Source organism: Somniosus microcephalus, chromosome 4, assembly GCF_052327205.1.
Source record: "Somniosus microcephalus isolate GS21.2 chromosome 4, FLI_Smic_1.0, whole genome shotgun sequence".
Classification (NCBI taxonomy): Eukaryota; Metazoa; Chordata; class Chondrichthyes; order Squaliformes; family Somniosidae; genus Somniosus; species Somniosus microcephalus.
This window is the reverse complement of record NC_140990.1, coordinates 271,939,209-271,961,248: the sequence shown is the minus strand read 5'-3', so window position 1 is coordinate 271,961,248 and position 22,040 is coordinate 271,939,209. Positions and strand designations below refer to the sequence as shown.

Below are 22,040 nucleotides of genomic sequence, written 5' to 3'. Positions count from 1 at the left end.
TCTCTCTGATCGCCCCCCTTGACCTCTCCATGCTCATCTTGTCCATGAGACTCACTTCCTGCTCCCTTGACCCTATTCCCACTAAACTGCTGACCACTCAACTTCCTTTTCTGGCTCCCATGTTAGCTGACATTTTTAACGGTTCGCTCTCCTTAGGTATTGTTCCCCTCTCCTTCAAATCTGCCATCATCACCCCGCTCCTCAAAAAATAACCCTTGACCCTTCAGTCCTTGCAAACTACCGCCCCATCTCCAACCTCCCTTTCCTCTCCAAAGTCCTTAAACGTGTTGGCGCCTCCCAAATCCGTGTCCATCTTTTCCAGAACTCTATGTTTGAATCCCTCCATTCCAGTTTCCACCCCTGCCACAGTACCAAAACAGCTCTCATCAAAGTCACAAATGACATCCTTTGTGACTGTGACAAAGGTAAACTATCCCTCCTTGTCCTTCTCGACTAGTCTTTGACACGGTTGACCACTCCATCTCTCCACCATCGTCCAGTTGGGTGGGACTGCACTCGCCTGATTCCATTCTTATCTATCTAATCGTAGCCAGAAAATCACCTCCAATGGCTTCTCTTCCCTCTTCCGCATCGTTACCTCTGGGATCTCCCAAGGATCTATCCTTGGCCCCTTCCTATTTCTCATCCATATGCTGCCCCTTGGCGACATCATCCGGAAACACGGTGTCAGTTTCCACATGTATGCTGATGACACCCAGCTCTACCTCACCACCACTTCTCTCGACCCCTCCACGGTCTCTAAATTGACACACTGCTTGTCCGACATCCAGTACTGGATGAGCAGAAATGTTCTCCAATTAAATGTTGGGAAGACTGAAGCCATTGTTTTTGGTCCCCACCACAAACTCTGTTCCCTAGCCACCAACTCCAACCCTCTCCCTAACATCTGGCTGAGGCTGAACCAGACTGTTTGCAACCTTGGTGTCATATTTGATGCTGAAATGAGCTTCCGACCACATATCCATGGCATAATTAAGACCGCCTATTCCCACCTCCATAACATTGCCCATCTCCGCCCCTGCCTCAGCTCATCTGCTGCTGAAACCCTCATTGTTGTGTATGTACTTTGCAGAAGGAACTATATTCTGCAGCCCCTGTATACTGCAGTACCAGTCGTGACCACCCCTGTATATAAGCCTGTGTAGTAACTTTGCATAGTAGTTCCAGTTTTGTCTCCACTCAGTAAACACCTGTTGTAACCAACTCCTGCAGTCCGTGTCTCAATTACACACGGACATAATACTGGTGACGAGCAGATCCGAACTTACCTACAGTTCTGCACCACCTCATGGGGATCCATCCCTGAAGCGAAGTTGTTAGAGGTCGAGGCCAGAAGGAAGAAAGAAAAACAAACAAACAGAAGAAACGGGCGTCGACCGTGGGCAACCGCCTCTGATTCATCGGAGTTGAAGATTTGCAGGCGAGGCTGTCGAGAGCGGGGCTTGGTTATCCTGTCTATGGTGTTCCAGCTAATTGGGCTGGTGGCAGGTAGTACACTGATCCTTCCTGGGCTGCGGCGGGCTAGAGCTCGATCGGGTGGCTTTTCAACAGGGCCGAGCAGCGTTGTCGGGAAGAGGACAGAGAGAGAGAGAGGGTGGAGCACACAGGGCGCGGCCGCTGCTACGAAGCCGGGCAGCGTACAGACCCGAGAAGAGGGAGGAAAGTGTCCCGTAGGGTTTGCTCTGACAACGGGGAAATAAAATAAATTAGAAGCGCAGGAAGCCGCGAGGAGCTGCAGTTTGCCACGGGGACCGCGGAGAGCGGCGTTAGCAGCAGCGCGGGGGGGAAGTGCACGAAAACCATAAGGCGTCGCCATCAAGGCATAAAAACGCCAGCAACAGCGCTAGCAGCAGCGGAGAAGACAGAAAGTGCGGGAGGCGCCATCTTAATCCAGCGGGGAAGAAGGCAAAGCGCGGGAGGTGCCATTTTGTTCAATCGGGGAAGAAGGCAAAGCGCGGGAGGCGCCATTAAGATTTCCAAGATGCCGAAGACTGGCAATATCACTGCCTTCGACAATGCAATAGAAGACTGGACTACGTATGTGGAAAGAGTCGAAGTATATTGCAAGGCAAAAGAAGTAGCCGATGAGAAAAGGCATCGGTACTACTAAACTTAATGGGTGCAAGAACGTACGGCCTATTGCGGAACCTAATCACTCCAGCCAAACCGATGGCGAAGAGTTTTAACGAAATTGTTGATATCCTACAGGAACACCTAAATCCTACACTGCTGCTGATAGCAGAAAGATTTAAATTCCACAAGAGAAATTAGCATAAAGATGAGAACAATGCTGATTACCTTACGGAACTACGCAAGCTATCAAAGCACTGCCAGTTCGGAGCAGGACTGGCAGATACCCTACGGGACAAATTTGTCTGTGGACTCCTGAGTGAAGGAACCCAGAAGAGGTTACTCTCAGAGAAAGAGCTGACGCTAGATAAGGCTTTCAGCGTGGCAGTATCGTACGAAGCAGCAGCAAGGGGAGCTGCGGAAATACAGCAAAAGCCACAGGGATACGGCACCCATGAAATGACACGGGGATTTGAAAAATGTTATCGCTGTGGCAGAACAACCCATGACCAGAAGGACTGCTGGTCCAAGGACAAAATATGCAGGCAATGCGGAAAGATGGGACACATTGCACGAGTTTGCAGGTCTGGGAAGAAGACTAACGACAACAAAAAGGCTACTAAGGAGCAGTACAGGAAAGTACAAAAGATGACGGACAGTAATTCTGAAGACCAGAAGGGCAATAGTGAATCCGGGAACAAGAGACTAAGCTGTCTCAAACTTCACAACGTAATCGCAAAAGAGGATCACCGAACCATTTGGGTCGCCCTCACGATAGCAGGGTCCCAAGTCAAAATGGAATTGGATACAGGATCAGCCCTGACCGTCATGAATCGATGAGACTATGAGCGGCTATTCTCACACATACCCTTGAAAGAGACATCCATTGTCTTGAAGACGTATATGGGGCAGAAAGTATGCCCCATAGGGAAAATAAGGGTGCCTGTCGAATACAACGGCAAGGAAATACAGAAATTGTATCTGTACATACTGCAAGATGGTGGACCACCGTTATTGGGATGTGAATGGATCAGAAAGATAAGTTTAGACTGGCACTCCATTCAGGCACTGACTGTGGCTGGTAAAAAGGATGACGACATCACACCTGGACGATTGTCAAAAATCTTAGCTAACGCTAAAGAGGTATTTCAACAAGAACTGGGAACTCTTAAAGGCGTAACCGCCTCGATAAAAATAGAAGAGAATGCAATTCCCAAGTTTTTCAAAGCAAGACCGGTACTGTATGCAATTCGCCCAGCCGTCGAGGCAGAGCTGGAGAATCTGGAGAATGCAGGCGTGTTATCTAAGGTAGACTGGAGCGAGTGGGCGACACCCATCGTTCCTGTCATGAAAAAAACATTAAACAATAAGTCTGAGGAGCCAAGGAAGGTTCGCATCTGTGGGGACTTCAAGGTGACGGTGAACCCAGTCCTTCACACAGTACAGTATCCCCTCCCGAGGATAGAAGATATTTTCACCTCACTATCTGGAGGGAAGCGTTTTACAAAAATTGACCTAGCACAAGCATATTTGCAGATGGAGGTTGAAGAATCCTCTAGGAAGTATCTCACGATAAACACTCACAAAGGTCTTTACCAGTATAATCGACTGGTATTCGGAGTAGCATCAGCTCCGGCGATATGGCAAAGAGCGATGGAACAAGTCCTGCAAGGGATTCCGGGGACTCAGTGTTACTTGGACGACATCCTAGTGACAGGTGAAGATGACAGTGAACACCTTGCCAACCTAGAGCAGGTGCTCACTAGACTAAGAGAACATGGGCTACGAGCCAATCGCCCCAAGTGCGAGCTTTTTAAGAAACAGATATCGTATTGTGGCCACGTGATTGATGAAGAGGGGTTACATAAGCCCCCTGACAAAATTGAAGCGGTAGTTAAGGCTCCAGCGCCTGAAAATGTGTCGCAACTGAGGTCATTCCTCGGATTGGTGAATTACTACCATAAGTTTTTGCCGAATTTGTCCACAATTCTGCACCCACTGAACGCCCTACTACAAACTGGAGTAGCATGGAAATGGAGCGATGAATGTAAGCGGGCCTTTCAGAAGAGCAAAGACCTAATCACTTCAAGAGAAGTATTGGCTCACTACAACCCATCACTACCGATAAGACTGGCGTGTGATGCGTCTCCCTACGGCATTGGAGCGGTACTGTCACATAAATTCCTTGACGGTTCAGAGAGGCCAATAGCTTTTGCGTCACGCTCGTTAACTTCAGCCGAGCGTAACTATGCCCAGATTGACAGAGAGGCCCTCAGCCTGGTGTGGGGGGTGAAGGAGTTCAATCACTACCTGCACGGTCAGAAATTTACTCTACTAACTGATCATCAACCTCTTGTCTCCATTTTCAACCCTCAGAAGGGCGTCCCGATAATGACAGCACAACGGCTACAGAGGTGGTCCCTTTTCCTAGTGGCACACCAATATGACATAGAGTACAAAGGAACTAAACAGCATGGGAATGCTGATGGATTGTCGTGCCTACCGTTGCTGACGGTGGAAGAAGCACCTGCAGTGGATCCTGTGGAGATATTCCACTCGACCATAGTCGAATGTCTACCTGTGACGAATGCAAACATAGAAAAGGAAACACGAAATGACCCGACACTCTCCAGGGTCTATGATTTAACGGTGAAGGGATGGCCAGCACATGGCGAACCACTGTTGCCAGCATTCTCGCCGAGAAGAGAACAGCTGTCAGTGTGCAGAGGAACCTTGATGTGTGGATCCAGAGTAGTAATTCCACCCAAATTGAAGGATAGAGTGCTCAATGAGCTTCATGAGGGTCATCTGGGAGGGGTAAAAATGAAGAACTTAGCCAGAGCGTTTGTGTGGTGGCCGGGAATTGATAGAGAAATCGAAGAGATGACCAAGAGCTGTACAGGATACCAGAAGGTCCAAAACGCCCCACCACAAGCCCCTCTACATCCATGGGAGTGGCACTCATCTCCATGGCAAAGGGTACACATTGATTTTGCTGGTCCATTTATGGACTCGATGTTTTTAATTGCGGTGGATGCACATTCAAAGTGGCCAGAGGTAATAAAAATGTCCTCAACCACCACAGAAAAAACTATCACAGTCTTACGAACCATATTCACCAGAAATGGGCTGCCTGAACAGATTTGCTCCGACAATGGACCACAGTTTGTGTCTGAAGAGTTCCGGAGGTTCTTAAAGAACAATGGTGTTAAGGATTACACATCCGCCCCATATCATCCAGCCACCAATGGATTGGCTGAGAGGTTCGTTCAAACATCCAAGAAGGCTATCAAGGCAATGTGTAATGAAGACATACCCCTACAACACAAGGTGGATAACTTCTTGTTTGCCTACCGGAATGCGACACATGCGGTTACCAACCAAACTCCAGCCATGATGTTCTTCAATCGAAGTCTACGATGCCGCTTGGATTTGGTTAAGCCAAACATCAGAAGAGATGTGGAGAACAGGCAGTTTCAGAATATGAATGAAAGGCCGACTAGGAGTTTTAAGATAGGTCAACCAGTTTTGGCCCGGGACTACCGCACAGAGAAATGGCAGCCAGGAACGATCTGCACATGGCAAAGACCTCTAATGTATACCGTGGACGTTGGAGAGAGCATTGTAAGACGCCATGCTGACCAGATTCTAGAGTCACTGGAAAACGTCAAATCCACACCACGATCCGATACACCTGGTGATGAAACCGAAGTACCAATTGCATCTACCTCAGAATCGGTGATATTGGAAGCAGACGAACCAAACAACGACGTTGATCCCGAATCAACTTTGCCAGAAGAACCTGATACCCCAGGAGACGTTATCCAGACAGAATCAGGAAGCCTCCTCAAAGACTGAACTTATAATTGCTTAACTTCAGCTAATGTATCTAGCAACTGTAATTGTAAATATGTTATTTGATTATTAATCGAATGTTATGTACTGTTTAGCTAAAAGGGGAGGAATTGTAGTGTATGTCCTTTGCAGAAGGAACTATATCCTGCAGCCCCTGTATACTGCAGTACCAGTAGTGACCACCCCTGTATATAAGCCTGTGTAGTAACTTTGCATAGTAGTTCCAGTTTTGTCTCCACTCAGTAAACACCTGTTGTAACCAACTCCTGCAGTCCATGTCTCAATTACACATGGACATAATACTCATCCATGCCTTTGTTACCTCTAGATTTGACTAGTCCAACGCACTCCTGGCTGGCCTCCCACATTCTACCCTACGTAAACTTGAGGTGATCCAAAACTCGGCTGCCCATGTCCTAACTCGCACCAAGTCCCATTCACCCATCACCCCTGTGCTCGCTGACCTACATTGGCTCCCGGTTAAGCAATGCCTTGATTTCAAAATTCTCATCCTTATTTTCAAATCCCTCCATGGCCTCGCCCCTCCTTACCTCTATAATCTCCTTCAGCCCCACAAACCCCCGAGATATCTGCGCTCCTCAAATTCTGCCCTCTTGAGCATCCCTGATTATAATCACTCAACTATCGATGGCCGTGCCTTCAGCTGCCTAGGTCTAAAGCTCTGGAACCCCCTCCCTAAACCTCTCCACCTCTCTTTCCTCCTTTAAGACGCTCCTTAAAACCTACCTCTTTCATTTGCCCTAATTTCTTATGTGGCTCGGTGACAATTTTTTGTCATATAACACTCCTGTGAAGTGCCTTGGAACGTTTTACTACATTAAAGGCGCTATATAAATACAAGTTGTTATTGTTGTAACTTGCCCAGAAAGTCAGTAGCTTTGACCTTGCTTTCCCTGTCTGTGGGTTGGATCGTAGGGCTGCCAATTGCTCACTGTCACTCTGTGTGGATCTTCAGAAACTATCTCCTGGTGTTCCCAAAATGAATAGGCCATCTCAACACACTGAGCTTGAATGGCTCACAGCAAAGACTAAACTACCTTAATTGTTTCAAGTTGGAATACTATATAAGAAACAATAACAACTTGCATTTATATTGTGCATTTAACATAGTAAAATGTTCCAAGGTGCATCACAGGAGTGTTATCAAATAAAGTTTGACACCAAGCTACAGTACATAAGGAGATTAGATTGAGGAGCAGATTTTCTGACTAGTGGAACATGGTTGTGAGAGTTAGAAAATTGGGTAGAGATCCCTTTTGCTGGATGCCTGCCCATTTAGCACAGTGCATAAACTCCAAGCTAGCCTCTTAGGCTGGCCTGAATTGCTCTCACACAAAATGTGCCACAGCTTCACATGGTAATATATTTTAATTGCCCCAAGCACCAGTGCAGTCTGCTAGGCCATCTGGAGCAGGGGGAAGGTGAAGCTCCCTATGTGAGGGAGCTCTTAAAGGGGCAGAGCCTTTTTAAAAAAAACAATTATTTTCATTTTTTATTGGATTTTTAGTGCTACTTTTGTTTAGTTTTTGGAGGAGTTTGACCTTAGAACATGTAGAGAATGTTTATGTAGGAACAAGGATTAGGAGGAGTCCATCTGAAGAGGAAAAGCTTAAAATGTGGATATGGAAAAGGGATGTCAATTACAAATTGTCACTGCAGCTCAGGGAGCAGCAAGGTATCGATGGAGTATTGGCGCACATGATAAACAATGAACGAGGTTGTCTGTGGGCTTGATACGGGCCAGCAGTAAATGGTATCAGGCTAACAAGCAACACTTTGCAATATGTTTACTTACGGCAATTACTTGGTGTATGGTACTATTATATAGCTGTATCTTGGCAGCTTTCTTACGGTCTGCCATCTTCTTGTGCATTTTTCCCCAGGTCTGTGGATATTGTACACACCATTGATCCTGGCTGCAGCTCCTGCTCTGCATGCTTCACTCCTGTTCTCTGAGGAGGGTGCCCTAGAATGCCAAAAAGGGCAACTCTTCTTGCAGCATCTTTACTTTATTATCTATCAAACAGAAGGTTCAGGTAGTGCGCTGCTCCATTTGCCCATAGTCTGTTACCTGCCTCTACACTTATTTTGCTATTCACTAGTTTTTGCCAACCATATTTTTTGACTCACCATAGCCTCTGGAAAAGCTGCTAAAAAGGTTTGCCCTGACATGTGGCCACTTATTTTTAAGTGGCTGCATCCATTTAAATTCCAGTTATAATCCCTTAATGACCATTAATAAGCTGAAATGCTTAAATATTATTAGTTGAGTAAATCTTGGTATGCCAAGGCAGGTGTATTGTAGAGTGCTGCTGAGTAAGATACAGGAACACCTAGATGGATGCTGTGGGAAAGTCAGCGAGGCTTCAGAAGAGGCCAATGATGTGCTGACCATATCTTCACACTGAAACACATGATTTACAAGTGCTTGGAGTACAGAATGATCTATGAGTACATTGCTTAGACTTTAAGCAGCTGTATGACTAAGAATTGCTGATTGAAGTAGCTGCAACCATTCATATACGCGGCTTGTGTGAAAACTGAAGGAAAATTTATTAGAATGGTTTGAAGTGAAGATAAAAGTCTTTCATGGCTGTATCTCTTCACACACCTTGCTCAAAATTGCAATACCATTTCATGAGCAACATAACGGGAAATAGAAACACCAGAGACAGTGAGCCGCCTAAAAGTATCAGTTCAAGATAGGACTTGGCAAAGGACATGGAATATGATGGGTGATGCTACCATTTTCCTTGGATCCTGGGTTGGCACCATCACATGATGACTAAGCAACTAAGAGTGGGAGCTCAAGAGCAGTTTCTTACTTTGGGTTAAGAAACAGGTATCATGATGATTACATGGTTTACCCAAGGCATACAGAGGATGTTCTCACTCAAAGAAATTCACCAGGAGTATGTTTTTATGAAAACTCATTTGGTACATTTTGTATTTGGATACAGTTAAATTAGTTAAGAAGAAGAAAAAAAGTTCCAACTCCATGAGATTCAGGTTAACTCTTAATTTATTTGTAGCATTAACATAATAAAAGTTTATTTTCCAAATCGTATTTGATACACATTATACAGCTGGGAACAAATTGGAAACATTCAAAAATAAGCAGTAAAGTGTTACATTGTACAAAACCTAGTATACAGTGGATGGCTTTATAAATGCTTAAAAATAGTTATGTGTTAACACACTTCACAGAACAAAATTGTCAAAAAAGAGTTGGTTTTTCAGTTTATAAATTCTAGAAGACAAAAATGCCCAATTGCCATCATGCAAAAAGGCAAGATAAGAAAGAATATTAGACAGAACATCAGTTGCAGATTGGTTTTTTGCTTTACAGTAGGGTGAAAGTGCTTGGAAACTGTTTAAACTATGCCAGTATGAAATTTGTGCTCAAATGCACAGTCCAGTTTTATTTAACAAAGGCAAGTTTGGAAGACACCCATACTGTTAAGCTATTATAACCAGCAACAAGGAGAGTCTTACTTACAAAGTATGGATGCTTTCAAGTACGAGATCCTGGTTCTTGGTGTATCAATAGATTCTTAGAATTTTATTTACTTTTTTTTACAAACATTCTGTGTCTTTTGAATTCTCCATTGATATGGTATCTGTCTCCAAATTCCATTTCCTTCTTTGCTATACTTTATCGTAATGTGATTATTTACAATGTTATATGCAAAAATTTCCAGTTAAAAGTGAAATTGTGCAAATTTAAATTTTGAATGATTACAGCATTAATAAATACACCAAAGAAGCAAACAATAAGTGACACATTTTGGACAGAATTGTTTCTCACTCAGATAAATCCTGAAAGAAAATAATGCAGACAAGGAATATTGTTATCCCTTTATAAACATTTTATGGACATGTTACAAACAATGACAATTTTTTTTTAAATGCATTCCAAATTTAAGTATATCTCGCCTGGGTCACAAGGCAGTCTCGGGTAATTGCATGAAAATATACAATGGATGAGTGTAGGATTATAATTTATTCTATCAGTGAGGAAGACTTTATAAAGGTCACAAGTGAATTAATTCTGCTGTTCCCATTTAGACATCAGGCAAGTGCTAACATTTTTTAAAGATGATCTTTATGATGATGTTATGAGATACTAAAGTGTTATTAATAAGATGATTATCTTTTGTGGTGTGATAAAATGTTGTGTACTTTGCATTATAACTCACTTTATAATGCAGGCCATAGGCACTGCACAGTAACTTCTGAATGTTGCATGTGATGGAAATGGCTAAAATTTACAGTTTTTGCTATGATTTAATTCTCAATGAAACAGTTTACTTTGACAATTGAAAGCCTTTTAAAGGTTCTCAGAAACTTTTTTTAAGTACATATTGATCATGTTTTTATTCATGGCACAACCAGGGAACAGTAGCCATGACAACATTCAGGTGATGAATAACATCTCTCAAATTCCATTGGAACTGGGAACCTAATCCCTTCACTCAGCAGCTCTTTGGTTATGGGTTTAAAACTCTCCTTGGTGGGGTTGGATTTAATTGATGGGACCATTCAAACAATAATATGGCATACCATCGCAATGATCACAGAGTTCAGATGTAACTCCCTAATGCAAGTATGTAAAAAAAGTTAAATATTTCTTATGATCAGGTCAGATGATGTATGGTTGAAAACTGCCATTTCCACTTCCCTCAGTGCTGAAGAGTCATTGCCTTCATGAAAAGGAATTTACTAAACCTGTGTTTAGGAAAAGACCGGCTCATTTAATGAATTAAAATGCCCACAATGTTTTAATATACACAGCCAACAGAAGGGGCTCCTCGCTGGCAGTGTGCATTTGTAAAACTGGCCCTAGAGTGTCATGCATCACTTTCATCATGATGTCACCTGGAAGTGACCCAATGATTCCTTTTGACACAATGGGGCCTTTTCTGTCCCAAACACCCCCTGTGCATCAGCTGCCAGGGCACTGGGGTCAGGAAATTGGTGCGGAGATCCATATTACTGGGCTCTGTCCCGTTTGTGCACGACACACATTTCCTGCAGTCAAATGCATGCAGATTCCCTGGTTAGCCACCTGGAACAAAGAACACCCATGCAAATCTGATTTTAGGCATTGCTATGCTACATCTTGCGATTAGAGAATCTTCAAACAGGCAGCCAACAACCTTCAGATAGATTGGAATCTCCATCTGTCAAAATCGTTAGTGCAACGGGATCAAACTGTGTGTGTGTGTGTGTGTGGGGAGTGTGTGGGGTGCGGGGGGGGGGGGGCGGATTCTGACAGCAGCCACCAGCATGCAATTGGGCTTTTATTTTATGCTGTTGCAGGCCATTAAAATTGGCTGTAATTTATATAATTTTATTGTTTAGAAATAAATGAAAAAAGATTTACCAAACACTTTTTCATGAAACAGTTTCCTCTTAATTATACATTACAATTCCATATTGTAGTGGCAGAACCTAATTTAAAATCTATTTTATAGTTTTGACATTACCAGTAGTTCTTTCCTGGTAGTTCTTTCCAGTAACTTGAGCACAAAAATCTAGGCTGACAATCTGAGGGAGGGCTGCACTGTTGGAGGGGCAGTGCTGCGGGGGTGCTGCACTGTCGGAGGGCAGTGGTGAGGGAATGCTGCACTGTCGGAGGGGCAGTGCTGAGGGAGCGCTGCACTGTCGGAGGGCAGTGCTGAGGGAGTGCTGCACTGTCGGAGAGGCAGTGCTGAGGGAGTGCTGCACTATCGGAGGGCAGTGATGAGGGAGGGCTGCACTGTCGGAGGGGCAGTGCTGAGGGGGTGCTGCATTGTCGGAGGGGCAGTGCTGAGGGAGTGCTGCACTGTCGGAGGGCAGTGCTGAGGGAGCGCTGCACTGTTGGAGGGCAGTGCTGAGGGAGCACTGCACTCTCGGAGGGACAGTACTGAGGGGGTGCTGCACTGTCGGAGGGCAGTGCTGAGGGAGCGCTGCACTGTCGGAGGGGCAGTGCTGAGGGAGTGCTGCACTGTCGGAGGGGCAGTGCTGAGGGAGTGCTGCACTGTCAGAGGGGCAGTGCTGAGGGAGTGCTGCACTGTCGGAGGGGCAGTGCTGAGGGAGCGCTGCACTGTCGGAGGGACAGTGCTGAGGGAGTGCTGCACTATCAGAGGGCAGTGCTGAGGGAGCACTGCACTGTCGGAGGGGCAGTGCTGAGGGAGTGCTGCACTGTCGGAGGTGCTGTGCTGAGGGAGTGCTGTACTGTCGGAGGGGCAGTGCTGAGGGAGGGCTGCACTGTCGGAGGGACAGTGCTGAGGGAGGGCTGCACTGTCGGAGGGCAGTGCTGAGGGAGTGCTGCACTGTCGGAGTGGCAGTGCTGAGGGAGTGCTGCAATGTCGGAGGGCAGTGCTGAGGGAGTGCTGCACTATCGGAGGGCAGTGATGAGGGAGGGCTGCACTGTCCGAGGGGCAGTGCTGAGGGAGTGCTGCACTGTCGGAGGTGCCGTCTTTCAGATGAGACGTTAAACCGAGGCCCCGTCTACTCTCTCAGTTGGACGTACAAGATCCCATGACACTTTGCGACGAAGAGTAGTGGAGTTCTCCCCAGTGTCCTGGCCAATATTTATCCCTCGATCAACATCACTAAAGGAACAGATTATCTGGTCATTCTCACATTGCTGTTTGTGGGAGCTTGCTGTGCACAAATTGGCTGCCGCGTTTCCCATATTATGACTGTGACTACACTTCAAAAGTACTTCATTGGCTGTAAAGCACTTTGGGACATCCTGAGGTCATAAAAGGTTCTATATAAATGCAAGTCTTTCTTTCTGTTATGAATAAACAAGGCATAGAGGTATAAAGTTCACCCTAACTCCATGTCTTAATGCTAGAATACTGTGTACAGTTCTGGTTGCTGTAGTACAAAAAGGATATTGCAGTTATTGAAAGGATACAGAAGAGAGCAACCAGAATGATTGAGCGGTAGGAGGGATTAGATTATGAGGAGTGGCTATGTGAATTGAGCATGAGAAAGGGGAGGTTGAGAGGTGATATGATTGCTGTTTTTAGGATCCTAAGGGGACTAGATAATGTAGAACATGACAAGCTATTTCACCTTGTCCAGAACAGTAGAATCAGAGGTCACGGCCTGTGCTTGAAAGGGGGTAAATTCAAATTCAAAATGAATTGAGTGAGCGAGTGGTCAGTCAATGGAACAGCCTCCCTAAGGAGATGGCAGCAACAGTTTGTATTGATTAATTTAAATGAAAATCAGATAATTTTCTTTCAGAAATTAATATTTTGGGATACAGTTTATGAGTAATTTGAGACATGACATGTTGTAAGTGCAGCATGCTTTAGAGGAACTGGTAACTTTGGGCATATGGTTCCCAAAGCTCTCCACCACCGGGATTTCCTTCACCTCGTGTCTGGGTCTGTTGTAGACCAATTAATAGAGATTCATTGCTATGATTCGTCAACAACTCCATTATTGTTGTATCATGCAACTACTAGGATGGTAGAAGGCGAACTAGATGAGCCTTGGTCTATTTTTGGTCTAGCGATTCCTTTGTTCCTATGTTCCTAATGCAGCACAGATGATTCCATGAATGTAATTTATCCCCAATGATAGCAGGTACTCGCTTTCGGAGATGGTGAAAGCATCTTACCAATTTAAGTTTACAGATATTAGGGCATTTGTTCCCAGTTATCCACATAAATAACTGAAATCTAATTACTTAAAATGATACAATGATATGTTAAGAATACTCATAAGGAAACTGTAAAATATAAAATGTATTCTACACATAATTTTCAGGTCTTTCCAATAACTGGAGTAATTCTGTAGTCAGCGGTTCCGTTTTGAGTATTCCCTATATACATACATAGTCCTAAAAAGGTTCCTGGTGTCACAAAGATTTCTTACACGAGCATGTTTATATGCTGTAATTTTACCAATGACAAGGTATAGGATTAAACATTTTTCGAAATGTCTCTTTCTATTGAGCAATATGGTTTGATAATTAGGATCCTTTTAGTTATTCTTTTTCCTATGTAAAGTAGATTTCACATTCAAAATGCCATCGATATGTTTTTGTTATATATAGTCTAATTACTTTGGTGAGCAATTTCGGAGCAATATCATTGAAACATTGAAAAGTTAAATTGATTAACAGATCTTATCTCATGCTCTGAAGCAAGTTGCCAAAAATAGCCACAAACAACAAAGAAAATTGCAATGTCGCCATCTTTGACTCTTGGTAAATATTCCACAATGTCATTTAACACGGTTTAAGTAAACCTCAGATGATATTTAAGCCAAGTGTGATATGTTGATGTAAATATGAAGTAAAACCTAATTTCCACAGTTTTTAAATTTGGGCCACTTAAGTGAGAAAAAAAATCCCATCTCTTAAACATCAGTATTATTATGATGATTTGTGGTATTAATCAATGGAAAGATGACTAGGAAGAACACATTAATCTGATCTGCAGAGCTGCCTGAAGTTAATGTCTTCTTAGTTTACCATGGTTTTTTTTGTGAGCATTCAGAAAATATAATCTTAAGCAAACAAATACTACCATGTGAGCCAAGCACCAGATATACAAAAATATTTATTGCACTTTAGGCTTATGGAACTAGTGTTAGAAGCAAATCTGTCAAGTCTTACTCAGAAAATGACAGTTGAATTCCACACTTGTATGCCTGTCTTTCAGGCCACTACTATACTAGACTCCTATAATGTAACTTGAATTGTATTTTTCTTCACTATGAAGATTCAATTGTATTTTCCCATTCCTTCATAGAATAGCAATGTTGGAGGAAAAAGAAAAAAAGTGAGCTAAATGAGCTTAGTGGAATGGTTCGATGCTATTTTAAGCACAAAATGTACAGTTCCCGCTTATTCGATAGAGCTATGAGCTCGGTGTGCTTACAGTAGCTGTTTATTTCAAGTAATAATATCTAGTTCAGCCCAGAACTGCAGCCTTTGTCTGTCAGACTTAAGTGTACAGACATCATTCTCCCTTCCCCCCCCCCATGAAATCTCTAGTTTGAGTTCAAACTAAATTCATGCAACACAGAAACCAATGTAACGGCATGCATTTCAGGCTTGTTATCACTTAAGGTGCCTTAGATTACTGGCAGTGCGACATTTTAAATGTATTCTTATTGAAGCTTTCAGGTCATCATCAAAGAGGAACTTTAACATTGTGAGCTCAGAGCTGATATGAATCTACAGTGCTTTTGCATATGACAGTATCATTGTAGACCCCTGAGTCATACATGGAGGATGCTATTCATAAATAGGAAAACAGCTACTCAAAGCAGCAAACCTATTGAAATATGGAGTATTAATTGGCTATTTGCCTGGAAGACCAGGATCTGACAGATGCCTATGAAGGCCCAGCAGTCCCATGGTGCTTAGTGAGGAGTCTGGTAAGGAAGGGTGTCGCATTGGATGCAGAAAGGATTGCAACTGTTGCTGTTGGGACCGTGATTTTTGTTCTTGTTCTTGGTCCAAAAATGTGGCAAAATTGTCTTCTGATATTGTGTTGAGATGAACCCCACTGGACAACGACTCTTTGGATTTCAATTTTGACTTTTCAATGTCTGAAAATTCTGGACTCTGAAAGAGAGAAGGAAGTAAAGTCCTGGAGTAGGAATATCACAATAAATGATCCAGCAGATCTTATACTAGTTAAGGGTACAGCATTTTTGCCACTCTTGATTAGTTAGCTTGAGATCCTTTCTTCCAGCTTAGAAGTTACCAAATTGATCCCAAGTGCCATTGCCATATGATTCAGGATTACTGCTGCTAAACATTTTGGCCCTGAAATTCCTAGCATCAGACATGATGCTGGAACTTAGGATGGAACTGGTTTATGCTGGGCTTCTGTTGCATTTGTACTGACCCTTTAAATTCCGCCGGAGGAGGGAGGATTGTGGGAGGATCTTCCACCCATCCCATCCCTCTGTCAACAGGGTGAGTCTTGGGAGGTTCCAGGCTATCACGGGAATTTCACACTTATATCCTCTGTAGGCCTGAGCTGAATTCATGCCAACTGAGAACACTAATTTATAAAATCTACCCCTTGATTATAGCATGATGTGCAGATGAGTACTTTCACCAGTAACTGTTCAAATTGTGGCTCAGAAAATAAATCGGGCCTGAAAATGGGTGCACAGGGGACAGGACACCCTCAGCATGCGCCTGTTTACATGGTTGTAGAGGTTAGGTGATCGGATTTCACTGACGCTACTTAAAGACAGCCAGCACCTCTTAAAGGTACATGCACTCTAGCTGCAGACAACAAGGAAACACTTCTGAACAAAGAAATAATTGGAAGAAGTACAGAGAGGGCAACCAGGTTCTGTGATGCTGGCTTGGAGGCCCTGTTCCAGGCAGTGGACAGCAGGAGGGAGATCCTGTTCCTCTCAGAGGGCAGAATGCCTTCCAGCATCAACTCTGTCATCAGTGGGAAGAGATTGCAGAGGAAGAGGGAGCTTGGCTCCCAGGACATGGCTACAATGCCAAAAGAAGTTCAATGACTTCACCAGAGTTGTCAAAGTAAGAATATTGGTCTCTTACTCTATTCTCACACCTCCACCCTCACTACTCACAATACTCTGCTCTCCCGCTTCTCTTTGTTATCCAACAATCGCTGCACCACACTTCACTCTACCTTTTTCTTCTCATACTCACACAGTCACCACTATTGGAACTCACATTTCCCCACAAGTCACATCTTACACACTGCCTACCAACTATTCAACCACACAGGCACATTCTCTAAACACTGAACACGACTGTCACGAACACACTCCTTTATTTATTTCAGGAGAAGATCGCACACAACCTGCGTCAGGAGGCTACCACTGGAGGAAGCTGAGCTCACCTGCACATCCTTTCCCCTGTAGAAAAAAGTGCTGGCTATCACAGGAAAAGGGAGAGTTATGGCTGTGGCAGATGTTAATGCTGAAGGAGATGTCGTGCAGGGTTTATTCACACATTATCTTCTTTTCCCCTTCTTACTTCTATCTCCCCTTACACACTCTGCATGGCAAACTGCAGCTGCTTTCACCAGCCACTTCTTCCTCTGCTTTCCCTTCACACTAAAAGCTAACCCTTGTCTCTCTCTTTCATTTCAGGTGCTCAAAATGTTGAGGCAACTCTGCCACTTCAGGAAGAGGAGGCCAGCCTTTCTGAAGATGCACTGTCACTTAATCTGACCCTTGCAAGCACCAGCTCAGAGACTGGCACCACGCGTACTTTAGAGGTTAGGCTAGAGGAGGGGTCTTCACGTGGTGAATCACTGGGCACAAGTGTGCAGGAGCTAGGGCAGGGGGATAGGACAGCACAGGTGCCAACTCGCCTGATGGTAAGATCACATACTAGCTCTGCTGCAGAGGGTTCAGATGTAGACTTCGAGGGCCCAGGTTACTGAAGAAGGCTGATGGGCATAGACCACGAAGTGCTAGGCATAGTGAGCCGTCTGCCAGAAAGCTTGCGCACAATGGCTCAGAGCATGGAGGAGTTCAGCTCCAACTTGTCTCAAGGATTTGCACAGAGCATGGAAACCATTCTGTCCAACATGGACCGAGCAGTCAGCTTCTTCAACACGACAGTGGTGCCCACCATGGATGAAGCCTCTGCTAACAGCTCCTACAGCTTCCTCAGCAGCTCACACTGCTGCCATGGAGGCTCAGACAGCCTCTATCTTGCCTCTGGGGGCCAGTGTTGACAGTCATTTCCAAAGCATCATAGCAGTCCTGCACTCTGCTCTCGAGCAGAGCTGTAGGAGTGCTGAGGCACCATCCCCGGAGAGTGGCCTTGGCTTCATGAAAGAGGCACCTGCTGTCCTCTCTCAGGATTGCAGTATGCCTGCTCCCCTCCACCCACTCTGCCAGTGCCCTTGTTAGTGCCATACAACCAGCTGGGTCAAATTGCCCTGGCCCACACCAAGATGCCACAGTCTGCTGCTGGGACCTCAAGGCCCAGAGATACTGAACATCACCTACCACAGCCATCTGAAGTGTCCTCACTGGAAACTCAGCAGCCTTTCCAAACTGTAGCCATTGGGGAAACACTTCGTAGGAGCATAGGATAAGTAAATGAGCAGAGAAAACAAGCACTAAGGGTTTGTACAAGACCCATAAGGCTGGACTGAAGGCAGGCAATTGGATAGTGGTAGTAAGGACACTGGTGTTAAGGACTGTTGGTGTATTGGGGATGGAAGGGATGGTTCACATCCCTTCGATGAGCTGCTGCCTGAGAGCTCTGATAGGTAGGGACACTGGTGGTTGATGCCACTCCAGCTCTTCCTCCTCTTCATGATGCTGCTCCTCCTCCTCCTTCTACTCCTCCTTCTGCAGCATTTCTTGCTGCCTGGGTGGTGCTAAGGGCTGGTCCCTCATGCTAGCAATGTTGCACAACATGCAGCAAACGACCACAAATCTGGATGCTCACTTAAGGCTGTACTGCAAAATTCCTCCTGAACGATCCAGGCAGTGGAAGTGTTTGAGGCGGCGACTGACTGCTCGATGACATTTATGGTGGGAGAATGGCTCTCGTTGTATGCCACCTCTGCAGCTGTGCCCGGGTTCCTGAAAAGAGTCATGAGCCAAATCTAAAGGGGATAGCCCTTATTGCCTAGTCGCCAGCCTGGTAGGAATCAAGGCAGCATAGAGGACTGGCTCAGGATGAATGGAACTTGGAAACAAATAGACAGGAGTCAGCCATTCAGCCCCTCGAGTCTGTTCTGCCATTTAATTAGATCATGGCTGATCTATGTCTTAGCTCCATCTACCCGCCTTGATTCCGTAACCCTTAATATTTTGCCTGCAGCCAAGAAATCGGCCACAGACCTGTATGGTGGTTGCAAAATAGCTGGACATTGAGGGAGTGGAATCCCTTTCTATTGCGAAAGATGCTAGGCTGGTGATGGGCTGGTGGTGGGAAGCATTCAAGGAAATGTGGGTGCAGTCTCTGGCACCTTGCACCCTAAGGAAGCTTATCATGTGGGAGAAACGTAATGCTCTCTCATCCATGCCCTGGTTTGAGGCTCGAGTTGTGGCTGCAGCAGGTGACATAGCTTGGTGATAAGTTTCCTTTGTGAAGCGATGGAGCCTGGTACTTTTCTTCTCAGAGTTGTTTGGGTAGGAGAAGTGCTCCCTAGCTGTGGGTATGGCCTCCTGCGCAGTGTCTTCCTCCTCTCTCTTCTCCCAACTGAGCGTGTTTATCACGTGGCGAGTCAGGACCATTATTTAAATATTTTACATACGCCCTGGATACCTACAAAGCAGCCCGATCTAATATGGTGTGCGGCGCACTTCCGGTGTGGAATGAGTGTGTGCATGCCGCCAACATTATTGGATGCTTAGGCACATGTGTATACCCAGCTTTCACCCGGAACTGTTCCTTCACTCAGCCTTACCTCGCATGGTATGCAGTTGCTTGTTTCATCCATTATGGTATGAGATTGACTGCCTCTGATGACAACTAGAGAGAGTTCTCACTTTTTACATTCTTCTCAACGAAGACAGCCTTTAAACATGAGAGAGTGCGAATGGCCACAAGTTGCCACAACCTCTGGCCTCTCAACCTTTATAATAAGGAATTATTGAAGCTCCCGAGGAGGCAGATAGGGGAAAGAGGCAGAGATGGGGAAGTCAGATGGCAGGTGCCACAAGGGATGCATCGTGCAGCCAGACCACCTCAGGACTTAGGTGCCCTGAGATCTTAGTGGTGAGGAACAAGAGTGTTCTTCTGGGGCCCACGAGGAAAGTTTGGGCCTCTGCTGCCTTGGACTTCAACCTGTCCCACCTGCAAGACCCTGCAGAAACCTTCATTCCATGTCTTACCTGAGTGCCGGTGAGATGTCTCCAAGCCTGCTGTACTTTGCCTGCTGGCCATTACATCTTTAGGCCCATTTCGGCTGGTCAGTTAGTTGGCAGGATGTAAATATGGCGCAGGAGTTAAAATAGCCCTGGCCTCAAATTAATGCCCTCAGTGGAGGTTTGGTGCTCGTCCGATCCCCCATCCACCTGAACCCCATGCGCAGTTAAAATTCTCCCACCCCTCCTCAGGTGTAAGACTCCTATTTAAATATTGAAATATAAAAATTGTGTTGGATGGCTAATGGGTGGGACTTCAAAAAAAGTTGTTTCCCTATCATCCCATTTTCCAGCGTTCCTGGGGTGGTAGGCATACGTATATACCCCCAGTTAGTTAGGACACTGTCTTCCTGGCATTGCTTCTGTTTCAGCCTTTAGGAAGTGTTAAATCATAACACCCAGTAATGAATATATTTACCTGTGGTGTTGTTGGGAAGCAGTGGTCTGTTGTTACAGATGTTACTGGTTGGACTGTCTGTACCACCCTTGCAGATAGCCTTTGATAGTCTCTTGTGGCTGTTATCAAGCTATATGCAGGTGGTCCTGACATGGGTTGCCGTTGTAGTAACTGCAAGATGGCATGAATATCAGTAGACATTTGCGTTTCCAGCCTAGAAAAACAGGACATTGCATGTTCAATTCTCACATCCTTCTTATATACAGTCCACGTATTTATAACAAACTACATTTCATCAATTCTGTGCCAAAATTATAGATTATAATGATAGTAAAAAGCTGTGTTGTTACTTGTCTGGAAAGTATTCCATGAAATAATGATAAAGCTATATGTAATCATTGAGAAATACTAAACTGTTTATCATTATGTTTTTGCACAATACATTTGGGGGGCAAAATTTGATTACGGCCTGTTTGGGGGCGGTAACTGAATTATTGCCGGAGATTTAGCGCACGCCGCTGAAGTACCGCCCCGGCTGCTAAATTTGGCTTACCACCCCGGCTCTGCAGGGCCTCTGATGGTCCATACTAGCCCACCAGGGCAGAGAGGTGCTGCGTGATGGCGGCCACGGACCACAGCAAGGGCCACGGAGGGCTGACCTGGAGGTTGGCCAAAAATAATAAAATGGCGGCACGGGTCACGGCCGCACCTCCCTTTAATTAGCGCCTCGCGAGCGGAGGCCGGCCCGGCTTGCGACCCGCAAGGCTGGCGCTGACACTGCCCGTGGCAGCCTCGTGGGGCGCAGCCAAATTTCTGTCGCGGGGCGGTAAAGGGTCGCGGCAGGGCGCTAAGGGGTCATGGTGCACGGCGATGACGTCATCATCGCCGGCGCAGCGACCCGGGGCACTACTGGTGGGGGCGCGGTGCTATCGGTTAGCGTCTCAGTAGCGCCCGCGCCGAATTTCTCGGGGGACGCTCGCCCCCACCCAGGCGATTAGCCCTTTGTGCCTCATTAGTGGTTAGCACTGTTGCCTCACAGCGCCAGGGACCCGGGTTCGAATCCGGCCTCGGGTGACTGTCTGTGTGGAGTTTGCACATTCTCCCCGTGTTTGCGTGGGTTTCCTCTGGGTGCTCCAGTTTCCTCCCACAGTCCAAAGATGTGCGGGTTAGGTTGATTGGCTATGATAAATTGACCCTTAGTGTTAGGGGGATTAAATACGTGGGATTACGGGGATAGGGTGGGATATGTGTTGGTGTAGGGGTTACGGGGATCGGGTGGGATATGTGTCGGTGCAGGCTCGATGGGCCGAAATGGCCTCTATCTGCACTGTGGGGTTTCTGTGATTCTGATTCTGTGATTAGTACCTCCTGGAGCTTTGATCACCTTCATCTTCTCTCTGGCTCTCCTTGCATCAGGCACCAGCCTCTACTTAGACAGCGGGCATGCTACCTGCCTCCTGGTCTCCAGAATGCTGTTCTGTTACCAGCTATTTGGAAGTACATAGTAACAGACCATTCGGCCCAACTAGTCTGTGTTGGCACTTACCCGCCTCATGAGCAAATAGTTTGAATCATATTTATCACCCTGTTCCCATATCCCTTCAATTCTTTCTCCTTCATTCATCTATCCAATCTAATCTTGAATGTTAATATAGTTTCTGCCTCAACCACTAACCCTGGAGGTGCGTTCTGCAGCCTCACAACTCTCCATCAGAGGATGTTTCTCCTTTCCCCTGTTCTACATCTCTTACATTTAATCCTGTATCTCTGCCCCCTCGTTCTTGACCCCTCAACTGCTGGGCTCGATTTTGCCAGTGTGGGTGGG

The 22,040-nt window shown here is 45.5% G+C and overlaps 1 protein-coding gene across 1 annotated transcript in view; it reads right to left on the bottom strand.

Annotated features, from left to right (window-relative positions):
* Positions 1 to 12,042: 12,042 nt before the first annotated feature.
* The window catches only part of LOC147120461 (voltage-gated inwardly rectifying potassium channel KCNH7-like), a 383,986-nt gene continuing 373,988 nt past the window's right edge, over positions 12,043 to 22,040 (bottom strand). Inside the window, exons 12-13 of the mRNA XM_085986426.1 lie at positions 20,237 to 20,429; positions 12,043 to 15,550 (exon numbers count right to left, since the gene is read on the bottom strand). Of these exons, the coding sequence (XP_085842552.1) occupies positions 15,284 to 15,550; positions 20,237 to 20,429 (460 nt within the window). The 3' untranslated portion in view covers positions 12,043 to 15,283. The remainder of the gene's footprint in view (positions 15,551 to 20,236; positions 20,430 to 22,040) is intronic.